Source organism: Cupressus sempervirens, chromosome 6 (genome assembly GCF_028749045.1).
Source record: "Cupressus sempervirens isolate cs-2001-9-10 chromosome 6, ASM2874904v1, whole genome shotgun sequence".
NCBI classification, from domain to species: domain Eukaryota; kingdom Viridiplantae; phylum Streptophyta; class Pinopsida; order Cupressales; family Cupressaceae; genus Cupressus; species Cupressus sempervirens.
In genome coordinates this window covers 305,097,767-305,124,242 of record NC_143123.1, presented here as the reverse complement: position 1 = coordinate 305,124,242, position 26,476 = coordinate 305,097,767, and the positions used below count along the sequence as shown (strand labels likewise).

Below are 26,476 nucleotides of genomic sequence, written 5' to 3'. Positions count from 1 at the left end.
TGGGAAGAAGTACTTGCAAACTGGAGTAGCAGCGTGAGCCAAAGTTCACCATTGTTGTAGGAAAAATAGACACAACGGACACATTACATACTAGAGGGAAGTAGAAGCCGCCAAGACAGAAATCACAAAGGAGACGGAATCAACCCTTAGCCATGAACACCATGGGACAAAGTAGAGAAGACGGAAGGTAATACAGGTGGATTACCATCATGATGAACATGACCGGTCTGCATATATCAAGCAAGGAAAGAAATAGGAGTCACTCAGTCTAATCAGCGAGCTTTACAACTTAGGCATCGACTAAGTTTATGGAGGATACAACTAATCATTAGATATCTCTATTATATAGCCTTACCAATACGGGGGAAAAGAAAAAAAAACACTGGGCATAATGGAAGGGAAAAGATGGACAGAATAGTAGAGGCGTAAAAAAAATATCTTAGAGCGAGGGGAGATGGGGGAAATTCGTAAAAGAGATCTTGTATATTCCAGGAGCATATAATGATAGCAAGTGAGAGGAGATTACAATGAAGTTTGATAAATTACAGTCAACGCTTATACCACCGACAAACTAAAGGGGGAGTCAGCTTCTAGTTGGAGTGAAATATTCATCATGGAATTTGAGTAGACACAAAGAAGAACCAGTATAGGAAGAATTTAAATTCAACCTCACAAAGGCTTCCACCCTAAACAAGTCATCAACGTGGCAAGGAGAGAAGTTGATTTAGCTGAAAGACATCAAATCAACAACACTTGACATCAGCAACTGGAAGTAAACAACAATAAGAATGCAATCAATAAAGGCAATTACCACACTGCTACCATAAAAGCTTAGGGGAAGGAAAAATGACTAATATAGAAGGATATTATATTTGCAATATAGACAAAGAGGAATACATAGTAGAGAACAAAGAATATACAGTTAGGAACTACGAATGGAGAGAAATGATCAGAAAACAAACACAGCCAATAGTACACGTGACTGACCAATCAGCATGTTATTAGTAAGCATGATACTAATTGGCACAACCAGCATAGATGGCAGAAAATGATAGACGGGTTGGCATCAACATCTAGAATAGAAGTAACAGCAAACATCATCCTCCTCTATTTATAACTGCAGGAAGATACATTTTGATGGTGACAGTATGGACAAACAAAACTCTGAATTCTCGATCATAACACCAATTATATACAGAGGATAATATTTGAAACTTGAAATACATAATTCAATCCTATACCAAAATGATAACTCTCAGAATTGAGATACACAGTCAGGTTTGGCGTAGGCTATCATTAAGACATAAAAGAGATTCAAAGATTACCCAATTCCAATAAAGACAACATTGTTAGGAAAATGGAGGAAAGACCAAGTCATCATTCATAGCCTTAGAAAGACTTTAGAAGGAACTAATAAAAATCTTTATTGATAAACGAATCCTTTTTAATCCTTTCAGAAGCATAGTTACACCGCCCTGGGAGACAGGGGGACGGGGGGACAAGTTTCCGAGACGGGGGGACAAAGGGGCCTTGAGTTGGGGACAGCAGGGGGACGGCGAGGGGACGGCGGCGGGGGATGGGGGGGTGGCGGAAGGAGTAGGGGTGTATATACTATACATATGGTATAGCATATACCATAACAATTGGAATATCATGATTCATGATCAAATGACAAATAAACAATGAACATGAAACATTGAACATCAGCAAATAATAAATATTAGTCTAAACTCTATATATCAGCCTTCAAATCAATAGTATGAGTTATCTAGATTCTACTATCTAATAGTAATCAATGATCATATGAGTCATGACATAAATATGATTACAATAAGTATCATGTGTCATGAATCATGATATCAAAATAAGTATATAATGCAAACAAAAACTACAAGTCTCCTAGAGTCCAAATCAAAATGTCAAATCAATGGAGACTCCTTGGCGTCCCCCCTCAATGAAGGAGACTCCTTGGCGTCCCCCCGCACCCCCACACTCGGAGACCTCTAGCTGTCTCGGAGACGTCTCGCCGTCTCTGACGGCGGTGGCACTCTAATGGCGCCGCCCGAAATGCCGAGACACTGTCCCGAGGACAATCCCCATCTCCGAAACGGCCCAATTTTGGGGGGGGGGATGCATCCCCATGTTACACTATTCAGAAGTAAAGCAAAGATCCCTGGATCTATGAAGGATTTCAGGAGTAGCATCTTTATAAATGAGTACCAAATTATGAATATTTTTGAAGGTTGATTAGTCCAAAGATTGTAGTTTTCAGTCAAGAGGACCAAGGACTATTGCATCTACAACAACTGTCATGAGCAAACTTGGCATGCTACTTTAATGTTTCCTTTTGGGATTGCCCTAAAATTTGCCCTAGAATCACAGTTTCAATTAAAACAAGAGGTATAATACAGTTAGAATTTATACTTTACCAATAATTATGTATTTAGCTATATAAAACTTTGAAAAAAGTCCTGCAATCATTTTAGATGATATATGATTCTACTATTGATTCAATAAGAGATTGGGACCTGGGTAACATATAAGTGTTTTTACATTATTAATTAGTTCAATCTGTTTGAATAATTCAGTTTAAATAATTCAGTGAATAAATAAAGAATCAATAGTCTCATTCCCATAACCCATCATAATAGGGGTTGGAGAGAAAGCATGATAGATAGCTGTAACTTAAACACGACTAAGCCTTAAGAGTGTGGAAAATTTAGATTGCTTTAACTTCAACATGAATAAGCCTTAAGAGTGCGAAGTTTTAATACTCGGCCTCTTGGACCCAAGTGGCAGAAACTCTGGTCCATCCAGCATGAAGTGATTTACTTAGAAGGAGAAGATGGACCTGCTCCTTTAATCATGACTCCTCAATCAGATGCACTAACTTCACCATGACTAAGCCCAAGAGCATGGAGTATCCATAATTGACTTCCTGGCCCCAAGTGGCAGACATTCTTGTCCATCCAGCATGAGGCGGACTACGTAAGGGATGAAGATGCACCTGCTGACCTTATTGAGACCCTCTCTAATACTTTCATGATGGTTTACAGGAGATAGCAATATATAGATGACTATTTAATTTAATAAAGGATATATAGAAGTCATATATGGCATCATAAAATGTTGACTGGTTGTCTATTTATCATTATCTTGCATAGCACAAGAAATAAGATTGCTATGGTCTGCAATGTAGTAGTTCGTGATCTGATAAATTAATATGCTCATTTGCTGCTGACTTGTAATGTCGACCTCCTTGTTATGAGTGCCAGTTTTCTTTTTATTGCTTGATCCCTTGATTGATGTCTTCCTCCATGGTTCCTCCTTATGTATCCTTTAAAGGGTTGTGCCCTTTGTGGCAGTCACCTTATTTACAAGATTGGTGTCCCTTAAAGGTTCCTTTATGCTTAACTAGATTAAATCACTATTATTATCCACATATTGGATCTGGACTTATTGTAACATCCAATAGGATAGAATAATCACCTTCTCGTTGGTGTTGGCCTTGGTGTAATCTAGATTACAGAAAATTCTGAAGTATTAAAGAGGTGGGCTACACTCCTGTCACCAAGTGACAGACACTCTTGTCCATCTGGCATGAGGTGGGCTACTTAAAGGGGAAAGACACACCTGCTGACCTTATTGAGGTCCTCCCTAATACTTGTGTGATGGTTTACAGGAGATTGCAAAAAATAAATGATTATTTACTTTAATTATTAATAAAGGATATATATAAGTCATATATGCCATCCTGAAATGTTGATAGATTATCTATTTATCATTATCTTGCATACCAAGGGAAATAAGATCACTATAGTCTGCAATCTTTAGTAGTTCCTGATCCAATCAATTTGTATGCTCTTTTTCATCTGACTTGTAATCTGACCTCCTTTTTATGAGTACCAGTTTGTTTTTCATTGCTCGATCCCTTGATTGATGCCTTCCTCCATGGTTCCTCCTTAAGTATTTTTTAGAGGATTGTGTCCTTTGTGGTGATGTTGGTAAACAGATATGTAACTTTCAAAATCTACGTATTTCGGCCGAATGGAATAATTATGACATCGGTTCTCAACAGTTGGATAGGCCACTGAGAATATGATATTCCTTTGCATATAGAGGGTCAGCTCCCTCACATGATTTAAATTTTCTTTTTAGAATAATAACTCAGTGTAACAAAGAATTATTGGAAAGCTTCTAACAATGAATATACAAACACTTTCAGGAACTTAAAAACTTGACTTGTTGGATATCACCGGTGGAAACTAGACTATGTACATAACACCGGTGGAAACTAGACTATGTACATAAGCAACCACTGAAGATATCATAAGAAAGTCTATCATAATACAAATCAAAGAACTTGACCATTTGCCTTCATAAATAGGAGCAAAGATTGTAATAGATAACTATATTCTCATACCAAGAATATAGATAAATAATATTAACAGAATACAAAATTGTATTCACTTTCCAAAATTGTTTTGAATTAATTTATAAAGCTATCTTATGCTGCTCACTAATTCATTGAGTGTCCAAAAGAATTCCTTTTTAGGATACCGTTACATCCTTATATAGACTTGGAGTTGTAATAACTCACTCACTTGAGGTTAATAACTAACTTTCATTTATGTGTTAGGGTGAGGTTAATTAACCTTGAAAATTTACCCAAAAGAGATGAGTCAATTAACCATCTTAAAATTAACCAAATATAAGGAGAAGAACTAAAGTTTGAATGAAAGCCAAAAATCATCAAAATGGAGACAATGTACAAGGCCACTATGAAATCAAAAAACTAGAAGCATGAAATTCTATCATTATGGACCAGCTGATCTGCTTTTGAAGGCTTCATATGTGCTGAGAATTGTTGCCATTAGTTCATATTTGGGGATGCAAAAATTCTCCATTCTTAGCTTCACAGCATAGTATTTATCCCGTATCTCATCCAACTCATGCCGATAGGCTGAAGTATTGCAATCTTCCAAGGTGACTGAAACCAAGCTACGATTTTTCATGGTCTCTCATCAAATATTTTGTATTCTATTTCTGAATGAATCCTATCGGTGAACATATCTAAGAGGACTTGACAGTTAATATGTTGGAGATTTATTACCAGTGCTCCAATTGTAATAATAGTGACCACCTCTTCAAATACCTTCATTCTAGCTTTCTCACATGATGCTATTAATTTTTCATATTCAACCATCCCTCTGTTAATGTTTAACACTTTCCAATTAATGCTCTTGTTCCACATGTGTGGCTGGTTATCACTTGGGATCTTTTCAGCAACCAAAATGTTTACATCAACTTTGGGCATTTCTTGCAGCTCATCCACTACTCCCTACCAAGCAATCTTTTGTTGCTCCAGACTTTTTGGTCATCTCTTGTTCTTGCATAGGGATCTTCTCATACACCTCATTGGCTCCAGTTACAAAATTTGGAACATCTTCCTTCATTTGATTAATCCATGCTTTTACCATCCTGCTATGAGCTCGATGCTTATCCACATTTTCCACCACAAGCTTTCCACCACAAGCTCTTCAAGGATGCCCTTTGAACCTATAAGAGCTAGTGTAGTAGCAGTTGCCACCTGTGCATCAGCAGAATTAGCTACTGAATTAACACAAGAGACTAGCATTTGTAATTGGTCTTTGAGTTGTTCGTTTGACCATTTTTCTTTCCCGGCCCTTTGTAAGAACAGTGGTAAAAACAAAAAAAATGCATTTCTTAAAGTTTTTTAGGGTTCTCATTTGACTTGGCACCTTCTCTAACCCTAAAAGTGGCTTCCAATTGACTTAAAATACAGAAACAACTTCGGTTTTGCTCATATCTTCCCTCCGTTTTTGTTTTACAAACATGACACAAATTATTTGTTTTGATCAACTATTTTTTTACATTCTTTTATTTTTGTTTTGTATGTGTTCACAAAATTTCTTGCCATAGGAATTAGAATGGCAATAGTTCACCTCCACAAGTCAACAACCAAAATTCAAATCACATCCAAATTCTTCTCCATGGACATACATGGAGGAGGTTAAGGATACATTTAGAAATGCAGACAATGTGATGTACAATATTCTAGTTCATATAATCGAGTGAAAGCCTGTTTGTCCAGAACACCTAGAAATCGCATCAAACCTTACCCTGGAAAAGACAAGGTAACTACTAACTATACAACAAGAGACTATTAAATATATTATGAAACAAGATGTAGATGAACAAGAAGCACACATATTAAATTAGCCCATTCAAAAAAGTCAAAGGAAATACAGCCCCCAACTATTCCTGAGAAAGCCACCCAGTTTTTATCACAGCCACTGTACACAAAAACTCAAAGGGACTTTTCAAAACTGCATTTCAAAATGAGGGTCAAGACATTGCCAAGTTCCCAACCGATGTTTAGCAGGATGTAGAACTTAGAAGTCTTGTGTGTGTATGTGTGTGTGTGTATTCTTGTACAGATGAACCCAAAACAAGTCCGAGCCCAGACCAAAGAATATTTGGATGAATTTTGAACCTGCATCCTTACCAGCATCTAAGCTTTTAAGTGATCGCCCTGACCTGTTTATTTCATTGTTTGTTTACTGATATTATCAATTAGCAGAACTATTTTTGTTTAGATCACGATACTAATAGGTAGCTAGTAAGATATTCTGGTCATGAGTAAGAACTTAGAAGTCTTCTAGTTGAATTGTGTAGAAAGGATTTCACTGCCATATCTTGTTCCTTCATAAAACTTCAGAAGTTGGCTTTGTATCATGCCCATTTTCTCCATACAGGCTATGTAAATCTTGATCTATTAGAGATTAAACAATTTACCATGTAAGTATGCTTTATGATCTAACAGAAGAGTAGGGAACTCACCCAATTCACTTTAGCAGGTAAAATAGAGAAGCAAAAGTTAAAGCTCTCTTCGATATAACGGCTGGTTTGCACTTGATATTGCATTCAACAACTAATGATGAGAGCTTTGGGGGCAGCATATTCCTTCCAACAACCAACGTCAAATTAACCCCTCATATCTCGGGTTCAAAATCCTCCCCCTCAGCCAAAAGGGAACTAGTAGCTTCTCCAAGATCCCTGTAGCCAAAACTTTATTCTACATAATCATAAGAGTAATTATAGATGAGAGACATGGCAAAGACAGAAGCTCAGGGGAAAACAATCACAGATTTAAAATTAGTCACACCTGCAATCAAGGAATAATGTATGGTGTGATGTTCCCTTGTCCAGGCCTATGGGATATGGGACTGATTCCTTCAAATTGATTATAAAAGGCTTCTTTCTAGTCAATGACTTTACTTAAAGTATAATAGTAGGTGTTTGTTAAGATCCTTCATCCTTGATTATCCTTGGAAGATTGCAACCCTTAATAAATTGGATGTACTTCATTTCCTCTTAAGTAAATTTAGTCTCTCACTTGTAACTGCTGGCCCCTTCAAAGCCTACGACAAACAAAGATGGTTCCATTCTGTGTAAAATACTATTGATGATAACATAGACTTTTGTATTAATAGAAACTGGCATTAGTATTTTGACAATATAGTCTTTGGCAGGCAATTAGTTAAACTCTATGTTTTCCTTGACACATAAGAGGACAAGGTTCTCACAGGAACACAAGATATAGATTGTTTCTTAATCTCTTCATTAAATATGGATAGTTCGAAACAATAAAGCCTGACATGTATTTCCTTACGAAGGCTAAATTTGCAAATCCAAATAATTATGGAGGCTCAACTATTAATGATTATTGACAGCAATATTTAATAAATACATAATAAGTAACCATTATATTCCTTATATGCTAGTCGGTTTTTTCTCCCCTTCAGACAATCAATGTTTATATAATATAACTGAATTCATCAGGGATTATCAATCGTGTTTAGTGATTAGTGGTTGTAGGATAATTTCATCTCTACAATGTTTAGTGATTAGGTGTTTGATTGACTCTTTGTAGGGTTGTTGACCTATATTTCTCCCATTCAATATTTATGACAGCTGATACAATAACCCATGAATTATTATTATGCTCAACAATACATGAATGACCATCCTTCTTGATTATACATCTCCTGTTCCGCATAGCAACTTGTTATATATTGATTGTTGATCACTTGCCTCTTGTATCATTTCTCATGCTCACTCTTCCGTGTGATTTGACATTTGATTAATATATTTATTTAGAACATTTATTATTTATTTATTATATAATAATATCATTATATATTCCATTATTATTATATTACAATATTGATTGTATATTATGTTATTATTATTAATCATTTTTAGCTGGTATTTAGTTTTCATATTATGATATATTTATTAAATTATTTTTGGAATTACATATAGAAAAGGATTGGAAATACTTTTTGTCACAATGCATGCACATGAACAACTTCTACAGCTAACGATTCTTCAAACTAAGAATCCTACTTTTACGTAGATAAACTAACTACTGATTTCAATCAAACCAACAACGGAAAATATTTAGCGCATTTCTAAAATTAAATAGATACACAAATCAAACCTCAATGGATCGACTTAGGCTCCTTTTAAAATAAATGTAAGGTTTATGATTTTAAACCAACAACCTACTAAGAATATCAATATTCTCCAAGAATTATGATCCAAGATCAAAATATACCTTGATTCTGAACCCCTGTCAATTTAAATTTGAAAGACAACATATCCAAAAGTCCTCCAGATTTATCCAATCAGTATCAAAAAGAGAAGAAAAAAGGCAAATTTTGGCACAAAGAACAAGAATATTATTTACCTCCTCTAAAAAGGTTAGAGGGTAGAGCTCATTATGTATGGAAAGATAAGATAACTTTAAATAAAGGAAAGGAAAATACCAATGTTGGTTCCTTTAGGATATAGTTGGCGAACACCTTGCTCCTCCAAGCTCGGAAGAATATCATCAGTCTACCCATCAAATAATTCATCATTAAGCTCCAAACTTAAGGTGAAAAGACATTCCCTTTTATGAGTGTCAACAGAATGCAGTAAATGCGAATACTGAAAGTGTCTTATCCAACAATTTAAGACAAACACCCATAATAAGTAAATAGAGACAAAAATCAAGCTAACCATGCAGAGCAAATATTATTGACAAAAGAACAGAAACTTACAGTGTAAGTAGCTCCATATAACACATAAGAACCACTAACAGGTGGAGGTGGTGCTGGTGCTGAATCTGGATTATCCAAGTAATCCTTGTAGAGCCTATAAAAAGGAGGTGGAGGGGGGTATGTTGAAGCAGCCATGTTATCTGTTTACAAAAAAGCCAATAATACAAATCACAAAACAAGAAAAAAAACAAATAAACTAGCAGAGAAGAGCACCCTAGATGTGATAAAGTTTTCTTTAATCAAAATTAAATAAGTTCTGGAATCAAAATAGGGGGTGCATAGGATAAAATCATAACACGCAAAACCATTACTATGTGTGCTTTTCTTTATACATATTATCATTTATTTTGACTAAATCTTTATTATACCTTATATTTGAGTGCACAATGGATCCATGTGTAAATGCACGAAATAAGTTGTTAATCAGACATGCTTGTGTTAACAATTGGTATGTTGGATGCGTTGTACTTGTCATTGATGTCAACATATTATAGGAATCAGAGGGATGTCAACATGGCAGACAAGTCAGAAGAATTGATTAGAAGATTCATTTGTTCGAGGCTCACTGAACTGTTGTATGTTAGCCGATGGAACAGAATGTTCAGAGGTCCAGTGAGGTCCAGGTATTGAAGATATCAAGTCGCGCATGAAGGATATTGTTGATGAAGGTCAATACTCAGTTCACTCCAAGTCTCAGAGGATACCATGAAAGGTCAGATTTGGTGACTGGCAGACAGTGGAAAACTGTGTTAACAGGTAGCAAGAAAGATCAGATGTGCTGAATCAAGATTGAATCTATTGTTGCGAACTTAGGAGTGTTTTTAGGACATACTCAGGTGTCCTCAACTCAAAGGGTTAATACTTTAGAGGTCCATATGGCATAATCTTATTGTCTCAGAGGTTAGTGTCAGTGTTCTTGAGGAACAAATGCAAAAGGGTTGGCAAATCTAATGGCTGCATTGGATTTTTATAGATGAGTGTTTATAAGGATGTTACAAGATGGTCTTCAAGTATATAAGAAGGATCAAATCAGTGGTGTCTTCAGTCAATGATAATATCTATATTATTATTTTTGTTCTTGGTCGACTAGGTTAGAAAATCATGTTGCGCAAATGGTAAACTGTGAAATCTGGGAGATATATGATCTCTAGGTGATTGCTAAAGGATACGATTTGGATTTGATGGTCAAAGATGGGTTTGATTATGAAATTTGGTGCGGTAATTTCACAAGAAGATGAGTTAGGGTTTGGGGACCTAATTCTTTATATAAGATGAATTAGGGCATATCCAGTTGCGGAACATGTATGCGGATGCTAGAGGGTGCTAACAGAGGAAGATTCTGATTGTGTGATGATCAGAAGTGGTTCAACAAGAAGTTAAACAGGGATCTGCATTATGCTACATTAGAGTTGCATCAGACATGACATAGGTGGATGTCATTTTCATAGTTCACAAAATCTCAGATCATTGCAGTGGTCAGTTTGTAAGGTAGTGAGCCTGAATGAAAGTGCATTCCCCATACATTTAATAGGTTTATACTTCTAACAAGGTATTTACTTATTCTGGGTAATCAGTGCAACGTGTTCTTTCCTCTAATAAAGATCTTGTGTCAATTTGTGTGGATGTGTTTCTGATTTGTGTATTACATGCATCCTTTATATTTCATTTGATCTGATCAGATTTAAGGGTACACCAATTTAAGGGTTTTGGAGTTTAAGGGTTTGATGTTCAAGATCTTGGGAACAACTAATCCCCCCCGCCCCAATTGTTCTCTACCATACTAGCAACAATTGGTATCAGAGCCTTGGTCCCTTTGAAGGAAGCTTACCTTGAGGGAGATCCAATATCGCATCTTACAAGAATGATAGTCCTAGGTTTGAAGGCACAAAGTACCCTATATGGAAAGGATGGTGATCACCCATTTAAGAGGCATTGCCAAGGATTACTAGACCATCACAAAGAACTCCTACACTCCTCCTGCAGATCTATCTACAGCTACTCCAAATAAGAAGAAGCAATTCGAGTATAATATTAGAGCAAAGGAAGCATTTCTAAGTGCCTTATCTCATAGAGAGTAAACAAATGTGATGGAGCTAAAAACTGCACATGAGATCTGGACAAAGCTGTGAACCCTACACAAGGGTAATGCATGTGTGACAATGAATCTTCAAGAATGTTTGAGGATGAGAACATCAACACTTATAAGCTGAAGAAAAATGAATTAGATTGTAGTATCAAATGTGCTGGTGGTGTATTGGATGAACAAGAGATTGTATCAAAGGTGTTTTGATCTTTGCTCCCTGCTTACAAGAGCAAAGTTAATGTTTTTGAGGAAGTCAGAATTGTTTCTAATGTGACAAGAGACAGGCTGGTTGGTAAGTTATCTGCTTTTGAAATGAGTGACTTTGGTGATTCTTTACATAAAGTTGAACCAGATTACAAGGATACAATAGTAGGAAGAGATATGCATAATCGGATAAGGGTGAATGTTCTTCAAGAAGAGTGTTGAAAAATGAAATGGAGTTAAGAGAACTTGAAGAAGAAGAGAAAGAGCTTCAAGAAATGGAAGCAATGGTGTCAAGAAGGCTATCAAAAGGATCAAGTAGAAAGGAAAACTGCCCTTTAAGTGCTATTGTTGTAAAAAGATGGGACATTATGCCTCTAGATGTCCTGAAAGATTTCCTGAGGATAATAAGTTTAGAGATGAGAAAAAGTGCTAGTTTGTTGCTGATGATAGAGTGATTAAAGAAGAAATCTCTGGCACACAAGATGAAGGAAATGTTGACATTGAGTCAAGTTTGTTATTAGTGACAACACTTATTCAGATTCCAGTTCAGACCGAACAGTTCAATGTTTACCAAGCAGTTCAGTGTTTGCCATGTACTACAGTTCAAACCATAGTTCCAAGAATCACGACGATTCATGCGATTCACGCGATTCGGCGATTCGATTCAAGCCAACCGATTTTTTGTGAATCGGTGAATCGAATCAGCGATAAAGGGTTTATGAAATAAGTTACTCACTAAATTTCAAGAGTTTTTTAAATTTTCCGATTCATGGCCGATTCGATTCCGATTCATGGCCGATTCACGATTTGATTCGGCCTTGCCGATTTCGATCCGATTCCGATTCTTGTTACTTTGGTTCAAACCGAGCAGTTCAGTGTCTACCGAGCTTTACAATTTCTACCGAGTTAATAGCTTAAGTCAAGTGAAGCTAGTGTTAGCCGAGCTGAATGAAGAATGGTGTCTACAGAGTACAATCGTGGTAAACAAGGAATGCAGTTAATACCGAGTTACATAGTATCTACTGAGTCACCAGTGTATACCGAGTTTGAAACTACGTTGAAGTGATTAGTATGGACCGAGCCTCTACTTCTACCGAGTGCATAACGATGCCGAGTAATGACAGTGGACACCGTGTATCAAAAATTCACCAAGTCAGTTTTCAGAACCCGAGTATCTACATTTGGGCCAACTTTGTAATATTGGTGTTAACTTGTGTAATGGCCGACCTTGTAATTATGTAAATTGGATTGATATATATGTAATGTATTGTATCATATCCAAGTGTGTAATGTAATGATATGAGATAATGTGAATGAAATGTAAGCATGCGAATGTGAATCAGCAGTAGAGCAAAGTGTATTGTAAGGCCATATCAGGCGCAGCAGAGTTATATCTATCACATAGAGGTGATCAGTACTTCAAGGATCTCAATCAGCAATTCAGTTGTAAGTCAAAGATCTATTGTTTCATCCTAACAGGTGAATCAACTTCAAATCCTTTAACAGTGGAGACTTAACAGTCTTTTCTTAAATCTCTTTACAGAGTGCATACTTCATTGTATGTTTGTAAAACCTCTAACAAGGTGGACCTAGTAGTCCTAATTGCTCCTAACAAGGCAAATCATCAGAAGTGATCAATGTAAGCCTTAACAGGCCAACTTTATGCTGCAGTATTGAATTTTTGTGGGTATCATCCCCACCCCAATTTTACTTTCTATTTGGAAGGTTTCTAGGTCATCAAATATTGTGTTCATGGTGTCTTATGTTTCTCTATTTCTTATGCATGCAGTAGATCAAATGTATTAATGCAATCATGTTTTGAATTTGTAAAAAGTTTTGAAGTTACTGATTCACCCCTCCCCTCTCAGTTACCTAACTAATCTTAAATATTTCCAAGAATTGGTATCAGAGCTTTGTGGCAGGATAAAGTTTGACAGCTTAAGCAAAGATCAAGGGCAATGGAGATATTCAGACTTGACAAAGCTATTGACAATGAAAAGTTAGATCTAGAGATGGCCATAGCTCAAATCAAGAAAGCAAAAGAGCATCTTTCCCAATCGCTAAAAAGAAGGAAGGAACTTGCAAATCAAATGAATGACCACCAATATGTTGAAGAAAAGATTGAAGATTTTCTCCCCTCAAGCAGTTCAGATGAAGCAAATGATGCAATCAAAGAACTCCTAAAAAAGAATGGCTTCCTGCAAGAAGAAGTGAGAAATTTGAAAAGAGAACAAGAAATTCAATCAATAAGATCGTGTGAAATTTCATAACAAAGAAATCAGGCGAAAGAAGACTTGGAGGTAAGGAACAATGAAATGCAAAATCAATCCTTTCAGCAAGAAAATCTTATTAATCAGCTCTCCAATGCAAATGAAGAAATCATGAGTCTGAGATCTGAAAATGAAAGATTAAGGAATGACTTAAACTCTAAAAGACAAATCAATAAAAGGATGAAAATTAATCTAAATTCTGAAAAGCAACTCAATGAAAGAATAATGAAATCCCAAGCAGACATGGATCAATTAAATCAGCAAAGTGAGCAGAATATTTATAGGCAAAAGGGTAAGGCAAGACTTGGATACAAAGAAGAAGGTGAATCCTCTAAACAAGGTGCTCAAAGGAATCAAAGACCTACTTGCAATTACTGTGGTAAGATAGGTCATACATCAAACAAATGTTGAAGTAATGGAAAGGCAAAATTCAATGGAAAATGCTACAATTGCAGTCAGCATGGTCATAAAGCTAATGAATGCAAAGAAAAACTAAAGTTTGAGGGCAAGTGTCACAAATGCAAGAAACAAGGTCACAAGGCATCGAAATGCAGATCTAAGACATTCAGTCCAGTTGAACAATTTGTAAAGGCAATATTTGGTTAGGACTACAACACTTGGTGTAGATGTCATTACTGTGGAGAATATGGACACATTGGCATGAATTGTGTTAGACATCACATGAGAAGAAAGGACACCACCATAAGATGTTACACATGTACTGAACTTGGTCATATAGCTAAGAATTGCATGAATACAGGTAGAATTGAAGATGAAGAGAAAGCAAAAGCAGATAGCATCAGGAAGCAAATGAGACAGCAATGAATTCCTAAATCTACCGAGCAAGCTAGTTCAAGCGATGATAGTCATGTCACTCAAGAAGTGGATGACTCCACCATTTCCAATTAAGTTCTTAAGGAAGAACTGGAACTGTGTTTTCAAGGTCACATCTTAAACAGTTCCAATTGAAAGGAAGTAATGATTCACATTGGTATTCGAGATACATAAGAATCATTAGTAAGATCGGTAATAGTTATCACCGAATTGACTTCTCTACCGAGCAAGGTTGGGTCATGGACTCTACTGAGCGAAGTCAGGAGTAACATGATTATGTTTGGTTGCCGAGTTACAAGCTTTCATCGAGCAATCCGTACAGATAGTGGATGACAAGCTGTCACGTACAATGTTATTATGGCTCTCATCATACCGAGCATTAATGGGAAGTTTTATCAAAAAGACAGGAAATCGACTTCATTTTCATTGTGAATTTAGAATATTGATAACAGAGCGATTTGCAGAGAATCCTAGCAACTTTGAGCAGAATTTGCAGCGAAGTGTTTCAGAAATTTTTCTCAGCTTACCGAGTTATCATGGCATCCAGTAGCAGCAGCAAGGTGAAGAAAGGATCTGAAATGTTGGTCTGAGGTGTTGAATGGAAAGCCCCTAACTTCAAACTTGTGCCAACAATCGCCGAAACCCTTGACCCGAATGGAGCTCAATCGCAGATACCACCTAAGGTACTTCTCATATATGACATTCAAACTCATTTTAAATGTGCAATTCAGGAGATAGGAACCCTTGAAATGGATAATGCCCTAAGTGAACTTTGTGTGAATGGAATTCTCAAACCTGAGCACAAACATTTGGAAGAGAAAGGTTTAACTCATATTCCTCACCTGCCTCGGAACTTTCAAATCAAATGGATTAGGTATATCTTAAGCCAAGTTCATAATGGTCAACTATGGTTAGAGCAACCAGTTTTAATCACCAAGAAAATGATACATCGCATTACTGGTCTCCCCATGCTCACCAAAGCTAAAGCCACTAAAACCCTAGGTCGAGATGAGTTGCAAAAGAAAACCCTAGTCGAATGGGACGGCAGAGGAATGAAAATCAGCAATGTAACTGATACAGTACTAAAATTTGACATCCATGTGATAGCACACATGACAATTCAAGTCAACTCAATAGTGTGTCATGTGAAGCAGTTGACTTAGCTTATAAGGTCGTGAAGAAGAATCTGTCATATGACCTAGCAGATTTGTTGTTGAAGCAGCCAAACAAAAATATGGAAAGCATTAGAACTTCAAAGAATAACCCATGCAAATTTGGTTCATTGTTGACTTGTTTGTTTTTCTATGTTCAAAAGTTTTCCCCTTCTAAAGGCATGATTATATGGAGAAAAGACACACCAGTTTTATATCAAATCAATGAGTATATCGCTGAAATGGGTGAAAATTTTGACAGTATCATGGATAATCATTTTGAAACTTCCAAAGAAAAGATGAATAACAGATTCAAGATACCAAAAAAGTTTGTTCAAGATTATAAGGATGATGTTTGCTTTATGGTAGATAGTGACAAAGTATACATCCAAGCAGTAAGGCCCAGAGTTATGTGGGTAAAACCTCTTCCATATGAGGTTAACATTGATGAGGCTAAGGAAATCATTGAAGCATTGGTAAATGAGCCTGTAGATCCAAAGGCACCTCTCTTTGGAACTTATGATGAAGCAAAAGCAAGAATTGAACTTGAAATCAAGCTTCCACAGGCGGTAAACAAAGGAAAGAGGAGGATAACAAAATTGAAAACAGCAAGCACCCCTCTTATGATTACCGAAGGAAAAGGAGAAGATGTGGAAGAATCAGAGAATGAAGAGGAATCTGAAAAGGAAGAAGAGCCAGCAAGGAAGAAAGGCAAGCTGATTATCACCAAGCCACCAAAGCCATCCACTGCAGTATTTATAAGGAGATCCGGGAAGAAAGCAGGAAAAGAAGGTAGTGATGTTATCTTCAACCGACCTCCTCCTACATTTCAAGAAAGGCTGAAGATACTAAGAGAAGGTGCTGGAATAAACAACTTTAAAGCACTTAAGTATGAGACAAGGACTCCAACAGAGCAGAACGAAGTTGAAGATCTGGTCATGGACAAATTGGGTAGATGGAAATTCTCTCCAGACTAGCTAGCATCATAGATCTCTGCAATTTTGTTAGATAAGGTCAAGGTTAGATGGGAGAACACCAAACAAACTGTCAAAGATATTTTTGCTCAAACATTAAAATAGTGGGTACCCAACTTGACTGATGCAAAGGTAAATAAGGCATTAAAAGACAATGAGAACAAAATGATTTTAAAGTTCAACACTTGTCTAGTTTTAATGAAAGATAGAGTATGTTGTGAAGAATGCTACAAAACTATGGAAAAATGTATTCCATATTCATAAACCAAGTGAAAATCCTGGTCAAATCAAAGATGATGATGATGACAGTGACAAGGATGAAGACTCTACACCATTTGTCACAATTGATGCAGAAGAATATCAAGAATTTAAAAAGGATGATGAAGAAGAAAAAAAGGAAGAAGCTAAAGAGGAAGCCAGGCAAGAAGAAGAGATTGACCCAGTCAAGATAGCTACGTTTGTCATAGCATCACTTCCTCACTCTCCAGCAAAACTTGCAACATCATCAAGCTTGGAGACAGCTTCAGCAGACTTGATTGTGACAACCATTGATACATCAAATGTCCAATCACTCCCTGCTACCTCTCATCTTAACGCTTCACTGATAGAAGTGTCTACCACTTCATCCACCGAGCTGCAGCATCCTTCAGTTACCGAGCCAGCCTCAGCAATGGATACAGAATGTTCTTCAATTTTAAGCTCCCTAGCAATAAGTACCATTTTGGATTCTTCAGTTTTGACTACTTCAATTGTGCATACTCCTCTAAGTGTTTCAGTTGTAAATACTTATGTCAGCACTTCACTTGTGAATACTTTAGTTTTGGGAAGTTTGGTAAATACATCAGTTTTGGATTTTGTAAGTATTCCACCAGTAGGCACTGTACAAGTTTTCACTGCTAGTCCTACTATTTCCACTATTGTTTCTATTCCAAAATCTAAAGCATTAACTTCAAAGTTAGTTCAACCAAGACTTCTGATTAGTGGAAAGGAAATAGATGAAGATATAGATTTGGATGAGGAAATTGAAATTCCCAAATGGGATTTTGATAGCATCTCTGCGGATCAAATGCACATAGTTGGTCAATTTCTACAAAAGAAGGCAAAGCAAAAGAAACTCAAAGAAGAGAGAGACAGAGAATATAGGATTATTGAGGATGCAAAGAATATTTTGACAGAAGCCATAGGTGTTGAAGTTGATACTTCTCAACACATTTTGTTGCAATTAGAAGAGGCAATCAGCAAATTCAATGAAGATTCCAGTGCCCAAGATAAGTTAATTGAGAAAGCAGAAAAGAAGTTTGATAACAAAGTGCTTGAGCACATTGCTCAGCAAATAGCTATTCAGTAGGTAGAGCTTTCTTCAATTTTGACAAGTCCTGAAACTTCTTACACAAATGTGACATCACTTTTTGCAAAGTTATGTGATATTACCGAGCATACTAAGGAAATAAAGAGAAAATTGAATAAAATTGATGAAGATTTGATGGCTAGTGCAAAGCAGTTGCAACTTGACCCTAGTTCAAGCTCTGCACATCATATGAAGATCAGATATGCAGGCAGAATTATTGAGAGAGGAAGCAAGGATCCGGTCTACACTCATAGACATTTAGAATATGATCCTTCCCATCATGGATAAAATGCAGAAACACGTTGCCTATTCCAAAATATTGATCCATGACAATAATTTCTCAATTACAGATCACATGACCGAGCTCTCTCCAGAAGTGCAAGTTGCCCTACACACCTGCAAAGTTTTGCAAGATAACTAGGATAAGACCTTAACTCTCATTCTTAAGGTACATTCTGAATTTCTCTCACATTTTGGTGTCTCCATATAAGTAGATTGTGTATAAATCTTTGGCATTATTGTCAAAAAGGGGGAAAGACATATATATAATTAAGAGGGAGAGATATTTGTAAATATCATGAGAGAAAGATAGCATACTAGGAGATACACTTAGTATGTCAATATGCCTGACATGATATGTACATTGTATGGGGGAGATACATGCAAAGAAAATGTATATATAACAGTGTTACAAAGACAAATTTTGAAAAATCTCAAAAAATCAACATGCCATACCAAGCTAAGTATCACACTATGTTGTACATAAGTTTTGGTTGATAAGTGTTTTTGTCACTAATGCCAAAGGGGGAGATTGTTGACATTGAGTCAAGTTTGCTATTAGTGACAACACTTAGTTCAGTGTTTACCAAGCAGTTCAGTGTTTGCCATGTACTACAGTTCAAACCGAGCAGTTTAGTGTCTACCGAGCTTTACAATTTCTACTGAGTTAACAGCTCAAGTCAAGTGAAGCTAGAGTTAACCAAGCTGAATGAAGAATGGTGTCTACCGAGTACAGTTGTGGTAAACAGGGAATGCAATTTATACCGAGTTACACAGTATCTACCGAGTTCGAAACTACGTTGAAGTGATTAATATGGACCGAGCCTCTACTTCTACCGAGTGCATGACGATGTCGGGTAATGACAGTCGATGCCGTGTATCAGAAATTCACCAAGTCAGTTTTCAGAACCCGAGTATCTACATTTGGGCTGACTTTGTAATATTGGTGTTAACTTGTTTAATGGTCGACCTTGTAATTATGTAAATTGGATTGATATATATGTAATGTATTGTATCATATCCAAGTGTGTAATGTAATGATATGAGATAATGTGAATGAAATGTAAGCATGCGAATGTGAATCAGCAGCAAAGCAAAGTGTATTGCAAGGCCATATCAGGAGCAGCAAAGTTATATCTATCACATAGAGGTGATCAGTACTTCAAGGATCTCAATCAGCAATTCAGTTGTAAGTCAGAGATCTATTGTTTCATCCTAATAGGTGAATCAGCTTCAAATCCTTTAACAGGGTAGACTTAACGGTCTTTTCTTAAATCTCTTTATCGAGTGCATACTTCATTGTATGTTTCTAAAACCTCTAACAAGGTGGACTTAGCAGTCCTAATTGCTCCTAACAAGGCAGATCATCAGAAGTGATCAATGCAAGCCTTAACAGGCCAACTTTATGCTGCAGTATTGAAGTTTTGTGGGTATTATCCCTACCCTAGTTTTATTTTCTATTTGGAAGGTTTCTAGGTCACCGAATATTGTGTTCATGGTGTTTTATGTTTCTCTATTTCTTATGCATGCAGTAGATCAGATGTATTAATGCAATCATGTTCTGAATTTGTTAAAAGTTTTGAGGTTACTAATTCACCCCTCCCCTCTCAGTAACAAAACATCAACCGCTCAGAGTGTGAAAGAAGACAAATTGATCATTGATAGTGGCTGCTCACATCATTTGACTAGTGATATGAACAAATATGTGGTATATGAGAAGCATGAGAGTGGCAGGTATATGAGAAGCATGAGAGTGGCACTGACAAGAGAGAAGATAACTCTAAAGGTAAGAGTTCTATGACTAGCACTTGTACCAAAAGGAGGTGCAATGGTTAGCTAATAGTAAGATATACATATTAAATATTATATTAGTGTGTATAAATCAAAATGATAAGTCATAATAAATGTAAATCTGCAATTGAAATCCCAATAGGTTTGAACTTTTTGACTCAATGCCTAATTCTCACTATTTTTTTATCCAACACTATTATCATGATTCAATGGTTATTTAATTGAAATTTGATATACATTTTATATTAAATACACTCTTATTGTATAACATATTATATATTTAAAGAAAATATTGAATAGTAGTATGTCTTTGCTTTAAAAGTTTTATATTAAAATTAACTTTTGAATAGATAATATGATATTAATTTTTATTATAACGCAATGTAGATATATTTTTCTATAAATCACAAATATTTGATAAAGAAATTTATTGTATTTAAAGTCTTAATATCTAATTTTACAAGTTAATAATATATTGAATAAAATTCTAATATTATTATTATATATATATATTTCTTTACAAATCTCATAGTTCTATTGCAATTTATTTTAAGTTCATTTTGTTATATATCTTAGTGTAACAAGTATCAATATAATAAAATATATATATTAATTTCTAAATTATTTGATATTTATTAATATGGAACATCATTGTTAATGACTCTAATGTTATTAAGAATTTGAAAAAAAAAATTATTATTCTAGTTAGTATTTTGAATATTATTTTTTTATAATGAATGAAAAGTTGAAAAATGTATGTATGATTTTCACCTTTTTAATGTTGTGTTCCTAAATAATATGAATTTTCAGCTGAGGTTAATTTTTTTTTTTAATATTTTTGAACTTATAAGTGAATGAGTAAAATTTTTCAAGTATTATGATTTCAAGCAAGTTTGAAATTTGATAGAGACAATCGTTTTACATATTTACAAATCGAACTTCTTATAGGTGAAAAAATTGAAACCTAGCCTATCAAAACTAATTGAGTGTACCCTATCTCACTATTGACAAATATTTTAATATAATATTAACTTGTGAAAGATGAATAAAATGCATGAAACTAAAACATTTTTGACAATCATATAAATAAAATAATTTAAACACTAAATTTACAACAAAACAAATCTTAAGTATCTTAATTTATTTGATTCAATTGTATATAAGGTTTGATTTATGTTTTTTATAAATATCAAAACAACATGGACATGTTTTTATTTACACAATATAATTATTATAATATATCTAAATGGTTTATTTTATATTCTAACTCATGCTTAGCATTATTTTAATGAGCTGCAAACTTTGATTATTTCTATTTCTGCCTGTACATTGATCGTCTCGCTATTATTTTGATTTAATCAAATATGGAGCTTAAACATTCCACTGAATAATTATTAATTTTTTAAGGAACCCTCATCGATGAAATACCCAATACGGATTAGGATGTGTAGTATATATGAATGGCGAGGGTATGATTTTTAACCACAGCTGTTTGGTTTTACCTCACCACGGTCACAAAAATAGCACATCCGCCAACTCGACTTTGATGCTGGGGTTGACCTGCGGACGTGGCGGACAATTTATTTACTATTATCACCTCTGCAATCACCGAGAGACATTATCATATAATGAGCCAGGCAGTTAAGCAGGTATTTGTATTTTAAGAATGAGGCCTGATTCATCTGAAGGCACCCGCATGTATGGCGGTGTCCTCTGCAGCATAATTTTTTTTATTTTGAATTGCAATCTGATTTCCTTCAGCACATTGCCTACTTTTTCCAACGGCAAGTCAATATTCGTTGCCGCAAAACTAAAAACCGGTATGAGACATTACATTTTCCGGTTAATGTCTGCTGTATAATAGCCTATCGGCTAATCAATACGATTGCTAGAAATACTGCCAAAGATATTATGTGCAACATTCATGTCGGTTGTGCTAATGAGATAACTACGACTAGTGATGCTTCTACTAGTAAAGTTTCTGCGTGTAGTAGTGCTGATGAGATTACTTTTGAACACTCTACAAGTTGTGCAAATGAAGAAGAAAAGGCTATAGTTGCACAATTAGATAGAAGGAATGATTGGCTCATAGAAAGCGGAGGTCCATATCATATGGTTGGTGACATAAGCAAGTTTGTGAAATATGAAGAGTATGATGGAGGAATTGTCAGATGGGGTAACACTGGAGGAAAAGTCAAGGGAAGAGGTATTGTTTCCCTAGATGGAAAGAATACAACAGATGATGTGCTACATGTTGTTGGTCTAACACGCAATCTTCTTAGTGTTGGACAGTTAGTTGAGAAGGGATACACTCTGACTTCAATGATCAGGGATGCAAAATTCTAAATAGTTCTGGAAGTGAGATTCAGGATGCAAAAGCAAAAATAATATCTTCCATCTGAATAATAAAAGAGTATTAGATCACCAAGATTGAACAGAGTCAGATCAAAATATACAAGAGAAGACAAGGATGCATTGTATCAACATTATCTGAATCGGATCTAGAAGGCCTAAAAGATAATTGATGACGAAGCTGATGCAAAAAAAGGAGTAATTTAAGAGTCACAAGAGAAGCCAAAAAGATCAAGGTATGAAAAGTCAAATCATCCTGAAGATAGTCATTTATCTATTCAGTCTAATAGAAGCCAGTCTGATGCTTGTTAAGACAAAGAAAGTGAACAAAGTAATAATATGTCCTTTAAAATGCGAGATGACAATCAAATCAAGAATAGTTCAAAAGTGTCAGTAATTCAAAAGAAAGTGAGAACAGATGCAAATAGAGCAGTAAGTGAAAGGGGATGTACAAGTTGTGACAACCTTAATGTTGACAATCAAAAAAATGTCTAACATCAAACAACTTAAGGAGAATAAGAACCAAAAGTCAGTTGAAGAAAACTTCAACTAACAGTATTAGAGAATTGTAGAAGATCAATTCTGCCTAATCTCTGAAGTTGAAGCCAGAAAAGTGTATAATGCTTGTGCAAATGATCAGTGGGATAGAGCTATGGAAGAAGAGCTTAGAATTGCTCATGATTTAAAGAACGCGCTCAAGATCAATTCAGCTAAACTTGACGCATTACTGATCCAGAGAAGGTCAATATACAACAATGGTACTGGATTAAAGAAAGGAGATTACTCAAAAAAAATATAGTCAGGGCAAAATAATCAGGCCAAGCAGACAAATAAAGGCAAGAAGACAGACAGTGCAAATAATAAGAAGATAAATTATAAGTTGTCCAAGGACAGAAAAAGGAACAAGAGCAAGAAACATGTGGTAAAACCTCAAAGCTTCAGTCATAGTTGCTTTCATTGTGGTAAGTGTGGACAAAAAACCTCAGATTGCAAAAGAAAGAATCACTATCTTTGAAGTAAGAGAAACAATCATGTCCCCAATGTATTCAAAGTTGTGAGAAGGACAAATGGTGCCATCAGAAGGCAAATAGGTAGATGTACCTGTACTATGGTGAGGAATAATAGCAAGCAGAAGATTGCCATATGTCTCGGATGCAATAAATCCACACAAACTGCTGAACACTGCAAATACATACAAGGTACTAAGACTCAGAAGATGAAAAGGGGTGTGCAAGAAGCAGATAGGAGCATACAAGGAGATGACAAGGTAGACAAACTTGTTCAAACAAATATGAAGAGAGAAGGAAAAGGAAAGGAGGACAAGGAGCAGAAGCAAAAGAAGAGGACAAGAAGGAAGAATAACAAAGAGATTTCAGAAAAGGGATCTACATCAGTAAGATCCAAACGCAAGTAAAAGGGACTTTCTCCTCCCAATCAAAACTAAGATGCAGAAGAGTGCATCAATCCAGAAGATTCCATGGAAATATCATTCGAGCTGGATTTGATGTAAGGAGGCCACTACTCAGGGGGGAGTAGTAAGCATGATAAAGTAGGTCTGATTAATTTTTGAAATTAAATAGATGTAAAGAGATGCATAAGTTTGCAAAGGTCAGTGAGCTAGGTCCTTGGTGTGCAATCAATGTTTGGATAGTTCAAAGGTGTGTATGAAAGAAGGTAAATGAGCTTCACAAGGTAACTGAAGCAGAGAAGGAAAAGGAAGTAGAAATTGAGATGAGAAAGCAAGTTGAATAAAAACAGATGCTATACCTTTGTCATTGCTGTCAAAGGGGGAGAGAAGCAGATGTGAAAAACATTAGAAAAGTGAAAGGTCAGAAAAGAGAAGATCAGATAAGAGATTCAGATGAGAGACCAAAGAAGATCAGCGAAGATCCGACGGATGAAAAGAGCAGAATAGAAGAAGGAACAAAGTCTATATACTTGCACATAAGAAAGAAGAGTGGCATACATCCTGGGGCGGGGGAGCTAATGGAGAGAAGAGTATGTAATCAAACTGGAGTCAAAGTAAGCTTGTTTCCAGGGGGAGCTAGCTAGTGAGGTAGATGAGTTGGAGAGACTCTAACAGATAATGTGAATGGTGGCCCTCAGAGGGATGTTAAGTTGTTAACATGTCAAAGAAGTCAGAAGAATTGATTAGAAGACCTATTTGTTGGATGCTAATTGAGCTGTTGTAGGTAGCTAGAGGAACAAAATGTTCAGAGGTCTGGTCAGGTCCAGGTATTGAAGATGTTAGGTCGTGCACGTGGGATATTGTTGATCAAGGTCAACGCTCAGTTCACTCCAAGTTTAAGAGAATATCATGAAGGTTTGACTATGATGAAGGACATCATTCTTGCATTTTCCCAAATGAGGGTTCTTTTCCCTACCAAAAATATTAAAACTTTCCCGAATATGGTTGCAGATTCCAAGGTAAGCAACTTACTCTGGATGCTAGCACCCAAAAAAAGAAATGAAGCTCCTTTCCCTTTCCCTTGACATGTTTTTTCCCACCCAAAACTTTTCAATTTTTACTTTACATGGTTGCAGATTTCAGAATGAGCTACTTACTCTAGATGCTAACACTCGAAATAAGAAATGAAGTTATTACACAAGTAATTAGTAAAATATTAGATAAATTACTGAATGCGCGATGTAATATTCCCTCTTAACTTGACAAGGAAATCAGGGTGTGATTAAAGGAATTTCGACAAACAGTTTGCATTCATTCTGGTCTAAAAGCCATGACTTCCCACAACGACGGATATAATAATACGAAAAAGTAAGGAGGCACCAGGTATTCAAGAAATGGTTGTGCTAACAAATAACAGTTTTAAATCTGTTTGTCACTCTATGCTTATTAAATAACATAACACGATGAAAGAAAACCAATATGCTTCAGTTACTACAGTTCAACGTTTTCCATCACAAGAAATGATTTGATATTGATGCACCTGTAGTGACCGGCAGTAGTCTCTGTTTCTGTGCTAACACCCGGCACCTCTAACAGTTGATGATATCTTCATGCTGGAGTGGAAATGGTCGGTTTTGCTGTGTAGTCAAACGCTGCTGAGAACTCCCATACAGGAGAAATACTGGTCTGCCATAGGGGGTCTGCCAGATGTGGTAATTGCTCGACAGTTGCACACTAACTGCAAACTCAAAACGTCACTGCACAGTTCTTCCACTTCCGGCCAAGCCCCTGATTGTCTGGTTAAACCAAGTAACACCTGAACTGTCGTCTCAAAACGGTGCTTTCACCACACTCGGTTCTCCTTATCTGTTTCCCACGCAATGCGTCCAGTGATGGCCTCTTGCCGTGAGGCTGGAAAAAGATAACTGTTGCCACCGTACAACTTAAAACCCCGTCACACTCGTTTGGTATGTTATCCCGCGACTGGAACCCTGCGGCTAGATTTACTTCAGCTGGTCTGCCCCGGCAATTACTAGTTTCCTTATAATCAGAACTTGAAACTTATATTACTAGATTACTGTACTTAGTTTATTCTCCCTAAGGAACCAAGATACTCCATAGATCCTTGGAAAGAGGAAATAATTTCTCACACTTCTTTTTGTCTCGCAATTCTTCTCCTTTTTCACACATAGATTTCTTAAATTTAGGGATGATGCAAAACAATTGCAGACGTTTAGGCCTTCTTCCATGGCCCAATTTTCCGTTTTTTTTGTTTTCATGTTCTATTCTTCATACTTTCCGAGAGACAAGCTTTGGTTGAGGATGGAAGAATTGGGGATTCCTAGGCATCTCAGAGATGTTGCTCGTAGGATGTACGAAGAGGTGAAAGTCAAAATCAGAACTTCAGATGGCATTTCAGAATGTTTTAGGAGCGATATCGGGGTCAAACAGGGCTGCCCTTTATCCCTTACTTTATTTGGTTTATATATTGACAAACTGGAAGAGTGGTTAAACACGCAAGAGCGTGAAGGCATTTAGCTAGGGGAATTTGTTATAAAGCTACTCCTATATGCGGACGACCTCATTTTAATTGCCAAATCTGCTTCTGGTTTGCAAGACCATCTATCTTCTCTTGAGCGCTTTTGTAGAAT

General features: G+C 36.1%; 1 protein-coding gene across 1 annotated transcript in view; it reads right to left on the bottom strand.

Annotated features, from left to right (window-relative positions):
* Positions 1 to 25,999, bottom strand: part of LOC149552419 (mediator of RNA polymerase II transcription subunit 7a-like) — a 119,250-nt gene extending 93,251 nt beyond the window's left edge. Inside the window, exons 1-3 of the mRNA XM_089787970.1 lie at positions 25,366 to 25,999; positions 9,132 to 9,271; positions 8,856 to 8,925 (exon numbers count right to left, since the gene is read on the bottom strand). Coding sequence (XP_089644096.1) covers positions 8,856 to 8,925; positions 9,132 to 9,266 — 205 coding nt within the window. The 5' untranslated portion in view covers positions 9,267 to 9,271; positions 25,366 to 25,999. The remainder of the gene's footprint in view (positions 1 to 8,855; positions 8,926 to 9,131; positions 9,272 to 25,365) is intronic.
* Between the last annotated feature and the right edge of the window lie 477 nt (positions 26,000 to 26,476).